This window comes from Sinocyclocheilus rhinocerous, unplaced genomic scaffold (assembly GCF_001515625.1).
Source record: "Sinocyclocheilus rhinocerous isolate Xijiao unplaced genomic scaffold, SAMN03320098_v1.1 scaffold39653, whole genome shotgun sequence".
Classification (NCBI taxonomy): domain Eukaryota; kingdom Metazoa; phylum Chordata; class Actinopteri; order Cypriniformes; family Cyprinidae; genus Sinocyclocheilus; species Sinocyclocheilus rhinocerous.
In genome coordinates, this window is record NW_015631706.1 from 5,243 (window position 1) to 13,613 (window position 8,371).

At 37.0% G+C, this 8,371-nt stretch overlaps 1 protein-coding gene across 1 annotated transcript in view; it reads left to right on the forward strand.

Moving 5' to 3' along the window:
- LOC107741786 (GTPase IMAP family member 8-like) overlaps nucleotides 1-6,685 on the forward strand; it is an 11,028-nt gene extending 4,343 nt beyond the window's left edge. The window contains exons 2-4 of the mRNA XM_016554570.1: nucleotides 161-841; nucleotides 1,483-2,169; nucleotides 4,875-6,685. Of these exons, the coding sequence (XP_016410056.1) occupies nucleotides 161-841; nucleotides 1,483-2,169; nucleotides 4,875-6,676 (3,170 nt within the window). The 3' untranslated portion in view covers nucleotides 6,677-6,685. The remainder of the gene's footprint in view (nucleotides 1-160; nucleotides 842-1,482; nucleotides 2,170-4,874) is intronic.
- Nucleotides 6,686-8,371: the final 1,686 nt, after the last annotated feature.

Sequence of the window (8,371 nt, forward strand, 5' to 3'; positions counted from 1 at the left end):
GTGTGTGTGTGTGTGTGTGTGTGTGTGTGTGTGTGTGAGGGCTTGTGCATAGGTTTTATATTTACTGAATGAAGTCTGAACTTTGATTTTATAAGATTCTTATAGGTGATGACTTTTCAGTATTTCTGTCTTTACATGATGTGTTTTGTATGTTTTCCAGTGTGTGATCTGAGAATTGTTCTTCTGGGGAAAAATGGATTAGAAAACAGCAGAGTCGGAAGTTTAATCCTGGGAGTAGATGTGCATGAGAATGATGAATGTACATCTTTACAGCAGCACAATGTGATGAAAATCAGTGAACCAGTGAAGGACAGACACATCACAGTCATTAACACTCTTCATCTGCTGAATCCAAACATCTCAGATCATCAGATCACACAGACAGTGAGCAACTGTGTGGACATGTCTGATCCAGGACCTCATGCATTCATACTTGTACTGCAGTATAAAGACTTCACTGAGGAGGACATGGGAAGAGTGAAATATGTGCTCAACAAATTCAGTGAAGAAGCAATTAAACGTACAATAGTGATCACGACCGATGAACAGACACACATGAGTAATATGAAAGAGCATACTATTCTTCAGTTAATAATGGAGTGTGGAGGAGGACATCTGCAGTTTGATGAAAGAAAACCAGAATGGTGTTCTGCGATATTCAAGAGGGTTGATGAGATACTCAAGAAAAACCTGGAAGACTATCTCACATGTGAGATATATGACGATGTTATGGGGACATCAGCGGATGAAGAGCAGAGCAGATCTGATGATCCACCCAGATCAGAGGAAGAATATGAGGGAAGTTCTCACCACAAATATTATGGAAAACCTAAAGAGAGAAGTGAAGGTAAAGTATTTTTATTTTTAATTTTTTTGGTAAGTTTTCAGAACGGGTGTCTAAGATTATTATCATGAAATACATGCGTACATTAACTGTCAATCAATCAATCAATAAAGCTACAAAGGTCTGTGGAGCCAAAAAACAAACTTAAGCTGGGTTTAATCCAATAATCAAGCATCATAGCTACTTTGTCTGACTGTTATGTGTTTATAATGACATTACGATGTCACCAAAAATAAGATAATTCCTTTATAATCACAAGTTAAAGCACGGATGCCAAAATGATCTATGCTGATGTTGAAATGGAGGGCACTAAACACATTCCTCTCCAAAATAGCTTTTGTTGTTATTTTGGCATCACACCAGTAACGTCAGTTCAGCTTGTAATGATTTATACAAAAGCATTACAAGCTTGTACAAAAATTTTGAACTGTCATATGTTTTATTTATTTATTGGTATTCAAGTCATGGTTCAGGTGGGACGTCATGGTTATATTTACATTAAGAATTTATTTTTTAACACGGCCAGTATAAGAGCTCAAAATCCAGAGGGAGTTTGCCCCAACATTAAGTTGACCATTCAGCTATATGTTTATGTATCTGTGTGTGTGAGTGCACTCATGTCTCTTAATGTTTTTCAGTGTCACTGAATGTCTCAAGAAAACAGAAGCTGAATCTGATGCTGTGTGGAAGTGATACAACACTTACAGTTTCTGTATCCAAACTTTTACGAGGGAAGAGAATTAAATCTTCACATAAAAATGAGATCAGTGAAGAGTGTGTGAAGAAAGAGGAGAAGATTCATGGACATCTGATCAATCTGATCAGTCTTCCAGCTCTCAGTCGTCTCTCAGAGGAGGAAGTGATGCGTCAGACTCTCCGCTGTGTGTCTCTCTGTCATCCTGGAATTCATGCCTTCATCATCATTGTTCCTGTTGGTCCACTAAATAATGATGCCAAAGCAGAAATGGAGGAGATCCAGAGGATATTTTACTCTAAAGAGCACTTCATAGTAATATTTATCAGTGAGGTCCCTGTTAAAAGTCCAGTGACAGAATTCATAAAATCCAGCCCAGAATCTCAGAGGTTAATCCGTCTCTGTGGAGGTCAGTACAGAGTGATGGGCTTGAAGGAACCTGAAAACTCAAGACAGATCCCAGATCTACTGGATTATATAGAGAACATGAAGACTGAACCATATTCACCTCAGATGTATGTGAAGGCTCAAGAGAACAGAGCCAGACATGTACTGGAGGAGAAATATGAAGAAGAACTGAAGAGAATGGAGAGTAAAATCAAAGAGTTACAAGAGAAGGGTCAGTCAGAAGGTCAGTGTTTCGTTTTTTAGCTTATGAATCATTATCAGAATGTAGAAATATTTCTCTCACAATCTTTTAGCAATCATTTTGTCTATACTCTCTATAAGTCTGTTGTAGAAAAAGAGCTAGATTTACCTGATTCATAAATATATCAGTTTATGGGTCAGTTTTTTCATCACTCTTCATCAGTCATCACTCTTGAGTCAGTTATTTTCAACTGGTAAAATAGGTTAGCAAAACAGTAACACAATATTTTAACTACTCAATTAATTACAGTAAACCTTCAGAAGTGACCTACTGATTGTCAGCGATGAAGAAAGGCCTTAAGTTAATACTTTTTAAGTTTAAGCTTCAAGTTCAACACCTGCATGTGAAGCTTGTGACAGATAAAGACATTTTCCAGATGTACTCAAGAAAATCTGAAAATCATGCTCTCTGTAGGGGTATAATTGGAACATTAAAAAGTAGCAGATCTTCTTTCCAGTTACCCTTTATTTTAACAAACCATACACATTTTAGGTTTGCACGATATGTAGAAATAAAATAGATATTGTGATGTGACTTAGTGTTTCAGCGGGCCAGTGCTGCGACTGTGTAATCACAGAAGTTTGTCATTTGCACATGTTTTTAAATCCTGTAAATTTAAACATTCAAACGATTTTAAAACATTTAAACACAGTAAGATGCAAAAGAGACCTCTGTTCAAAACAAAGAAATATATAAACATATAACATATATAAACCTACACACAACGGACATATTTAAAGAGTAAACTAACTATACATATACTTCAAGTATAAATATACCTTACATAAATACTTTACATGAAAACTTTAAACATATTTGAATTTACGCATGAAACAACGCAGTGCAGTGGTACAGTTCAAACAGGGACAGTGCAAGATGAGAGAAAAGTAAAGTGACACAACAGAGAGGGGCAAGAGTATTAACTTAGTAAGGCCCACTCATCCACTTATGAGCAGTCAACTCGCTCATATAGTATTGCACATAAGAATTACACATGAGAATTGAAAATGATTTTTGAAATGAACAGTCCGTGGGGGACAAAAGCAGCAAGAGATTAAGTGCGTGGTGGGATGGGGTGGGAGCAGGGCTGCTGCTAGTGGGGCAAAAGGTCGTGACAATTATAAAGGCCCCCTCTGCCCAGGGGGCCTCACAAAATCTAGAAGCTATACTATATTGGTCCCTGTTCAGTGAATATATATATATATATATATATATATATAGCTGTATGCCTGAGATTTTAATGGAAATCACAAAAGCATACAATTTGCTGAAAGAAGTTTTCCAAATATCTGTTCCTCTCCCCTCCCTAAAATGGTTTAGTCTGATCCAATGAATATATTATTATTCACCTCAAACATCAGACCCAATAAAATTTTAAGTCCCAGAATTCCCTTGCTATGGCCCTGGGTGGGAGTGTTAATGTTTCAGTACACACCCTCAAAGTTTCAACAGCTTGTGAACAGCAAATTGAGCACTCTATCGCATCTCCTTGCATTAAAGTGGATAAATACACACATCTATGGCAAAATGCACATCTTAGTGAGTGTGAGTATCCTAACAAACACAGTCAGTTATGTCTTAAAGGGATAGTTCACCCAAAAATGATCATTTGTTGTTCATTTACTCACCCTCAGGCCATCCAAGCTTTAGGTGACTTTTTTCTTCACTAAAACATTAACACAGAACATTAAAGAAGATTTTTAGCTGAAACCGTGGTCCTTGGTGAATCATACAATGCAAGTCATTTAACCATGTAATGACGCATATCAATACAGCACACTTGTCCCTAAACAGTACAATGCCAGTTCACGTGTGAGTTTTCACCCACACCGAGCGTATGTCATTATAAGAGACAGGAAGCACATGCTGCAGACTGTGGTGAGGAGAGGAAGGATGTGTATGTTGTTCATCATAATGACACTTACTTGTGCTTATCCTGATGCTGCAACCTATAAAAGAGCAAGATTACGTTCATGTGGGTGATCTCAATCAGGAAGACTGACTTAACAGATTCCCAACATTTGATATTATGTGACAGGATGCTCTTGCTCCAGACTGTTGTGAACGCACTCAGGACCGTTTGCCGAGGCTGTGAATTAAAGATCGTAATGTTGTAAATAATGTTTAGTTTCTTGCACAGACCGATTGTTTCTCTTCATTTGACCTCAATGTTGCATCAGGAGCCACAGGTAGTAATTTTGATTTGCTTGTATGTGTTTTTTTCTTTACTCTTATAAAGTTAGTAACATTTGACTTCCATTATATGACTTCTAAGGACCACAGTTTCATCATCTTTAATGTTTTAATGTAGAAAAAAAGTCACTTACATCTTGGATGGTCTGAGGGTGTGTAAATTAACAGCAAATTTTCATTTGGATGTACTATTCCTTTAAGATATAGTTTTTGCTGTATTGCAACTGGAATTAAGAATTGTGAAACTTTTACATTATCTATACAATTTTGGTGGCTTGTTTGTTGCAATACAAAGGTATGGGCCAAAATGTTGATATATATATATATATTTTATTTATTTAGGGAAAATTTTGACAGGACAAGTAAAAATCTGTCCTAGTGATAACAAAGACCATGAGTAATTTTGTATGTGTATGATTTTTTAATATAAAACTTGGAATAAAAAACAAAACAAAAATAGAACTCCATGATATTAATATATGCATGGTTTTCAGGTGGCGAATGTTCAGAAGATCCAGAGTGTTTGAGGATTGTGCTGATTGGGAGGACAGGAAATGGAAAGAGTGCAACAGGAAACACTATTCTGGGAAGAAATGAGTTTCGCAGCCAATTAAGGCCAGATTCAGTGACGACACATGCGTTTGTCATTGTGCTGAGTGTGGGACGATTCATTCAGGTGGAAACAGACACTGTGGATCTGATAAAGAAGATCTTTGGTCATAAAGCTGCTCAGTTCAGCGTCGTTCTGTTCACTAGAGGAGACGATCTTCAGGGTGAATCTATAGAGGATTATGTGAAGAGAGGTAGCAATGCAAACCTCCAGAAGCTGATCAGAGATTGTGGAAACAGATTCCTGGTTTTCAATAACAGAGAAAAACAAGACAGAACTCAAGTGATTCAACTGTTAAACATGATAGAAGAGGTGAGACATAGTAATCAGGGTCGATATTTCACTAACAGCATGTTTGAGGAGGCAGAGATGTCCATTAGAAAGAGAATGGAGGAAATACTGAAAGAGAGAGAGAGAGAAATAGAGAATCAGAGAGAAGAGTTACAGGCCAAATATGAGACTGAAATGGAAAACATGATGAAGAGACTTGATGAAGAGAAACAAAGAGCAGATGAGGCGAGAATGAAAATAGAAAATCAAATGAAACAAAAAGAGGAAAAACTCAAAAAAGAGTTTGAAGAAAAAGAGAAAACAGAACAGAAGAAAAGAGAGATTGAAAACCAGAAACGATCAGAAGTGGAAAAAGAGCAAAGAGCCAAATATCATCATAAAATAGAAGAGATGAAGAGAGAGATTGAAAATCAGAGATCAGATTATGAAAAACAGCAGAAAGAAAGAGAAGAAGAAGATAGAAAGAGAGAAGAGAAATACAGACGAGATCAAGAAAAGATGAAACATGAACAAGAATGTATTATAGCGGAATTACAGATGAAACAAGAAAATGAAATAAAAAAGAGAGATTTGGATGAAAAAAAGAGGAATGAAAAAGAAGAGAAAGAAAGACAAGAATGGAAAAGAAAAATAAAAGCAGCTGAAAATGACAGAAAAGAGACTCAAGAGGAAATTAAACGACAGCAGAGAGAATGGGAGGATGAAAAGAAACGCCAGATGAGAGAACGAGAGGAAGAAGAAAGAAAGAGAAAAGAGAAACACGAGGAACAACTGAAAGAAAAACAAGAAGAACTGGAGAAAATGAGAAAGAGATTTGAAAGAGAGAGAGAAGAAGAAAGACAGAAGATAGAGGAGGAGATACAGAAACAGAGAAAAGAAAGAAAAGAAAAAGAGAAAGAATATGAAGAAAAGAGACAGGAAACAAAAAGACATTATGAACAACTGGAGCGAGAGAGAAGAGAGGAGTGGCAGAGAAGAAAACAAGAAGATGATGAGAGACAAGAAGAAGAGAGAAAGAGATGGAAGAAAATAGTTGAAGATCTGAAACAAGAGCAAGAAGAAGAGATCAAGAAAAGAGAAAGAGAGGAGAAGGAGAGAAAAGAAAGAGAAGAGAAAGAGCGAGATGAAATGAAAAAGAAACATGAAGAGGAAATGAAAGACATGAAGAAGAAACATAAAGATGAAGCCAGAAAACAAGCAGAAGAATTTAATAAGTTTAGAGAGACAAAAGAGCAGCACATTCAGGAGCTCCAGAAGGTAATGGATGAACGCCAGAAACAACTTGAATTACTGGAGAAACTCTTTGAACACTTCAAAGATGAGAAAAGTGAAGAAGTGAAAACTCTGAAAAAGAATATTGACGATTTAAAAAAGAAATGGTGTAGACTTATGTGAAGCTATCCTGTTCATTTGGGAGCCAAACATAAATGGCACTTGTTTTGTTAGGTTTAGTTTAGTCTTTGTTTCCACAACTGAACAGATTTTCTTAAGATCTGATGTAAGTGAGCTATAAGCATAATGATGAAAACACAAATTACACCAGGTTTTCAGAGACAAAAAAATGTGGGAAACTGAAAATCCCACAGGAAACTGAAAAATGTAATTGTGTGATGCCACATTTTAGGTGTAATTTCACATATCTACCCCATTGTGCATTTTAAAGATCCACGTGATGTGTGTTTTACGTCTGTAAACATACATATTTCATATAAAATAGACCCTTAATACAACTAGTAAAATGGCACAATTAAAGAATATATATATATATATATATGTATATAGCAACAACAATGTAATGTGTAATTGATCTTGTTTACAGATTATTAGCTGGCTGCTACCAAATTTCTTTATGATGGCACACATTAATCTGTTCACATTGCAGCCTGTTTGCGCCCCCTAGTGTGAGAACCACTGTATTACGGTACTCTCTTTGGGAATTCCTGGGCAACTCTCAGTTTGTCCAAATGATGATTGTCTTGATTATACTGTAAATGTTCGTGTAATAAACTTTCATGCTCAGGTGATGGGCAGGGGAAAGTCACATCACACCAGAAACATGGAGCAAAGCTTTTATATCACTCCTTTCCCTTTACATGTCACCATTCCAGAAGTTTATCAGTAATGAGGGCCGTTGTGATTGTTTTTAAAGTCTAATATGACCTACATGCAAGTTTAGAAAATTCATAAACTTGCATGCATCATCATAGTTATATGTGAATAGTGTTATAGTTGGGTTTTAGTTGTGCAACCAGTTTCATAAAAAAGTAACTAATTACGTGACTTAGTTACTTTTTATGGAAAGTAATGCGTTACGTTACTTTCGCGTTACTTTTTTAATCTGGACAGGGCTTGCTTGTTTGTTTTTAAAATAAAAACGTTCTATTTTTGGCAAATATAAAAGCCTTTTCACACCAAAAATGAAACGAATAAGCCTCAGGCTGAAGGGAAAGTACATTTACGTCCGTACAGTAGAACGCAGAAGAAGACATTTCAACACACTTCTGCGAAGTCATTGGCTGATAGGCGGCGAGGCAGCATGTCAGCAGCCTGGGTTTTCGGATGCAGACGACTTCAACTGAACAATGACTGTTGACTATTTTCTCTTGGAGCTGCGCCGCGGCAGAAATGATTCCCTTTGCACCATGGTCGTTATTTCCTGCTGCTTAAATCTGTGCTGTAGTGCTATAAAAATTAGTCTCACGTATTGCTATAAAAATTAGTCTCACGTAGCCAGACCTTCAGACTGACGGCTGAAGGTCTGGAATTCATGGCAGCTTTCTTTGGCCAAGGGCCGCCCATGAGGCCGTTTGACCGACATGTCAAACAACCAATCACAGTTCGTTTCGTTCAGCGGCATATTTCGGGGCGTGGAAATGTTGCCTCAATAACAGACAACAGAGTGTTAAACTCTCGGATGTATTTTAAAGATTCTGTGCCACGAACTTTAAAAATTTGACACACTTTGAGAATCCAGCGGATCATTTAGTTGATCCTGAGAAGCGCACGTCGTCACAGTTGTAAACACGACGACCTTCTTTCATGAGGGTTTGGCGTCACGGCATCTTTGTTTCCAGCGGAACGTTAAAGAAC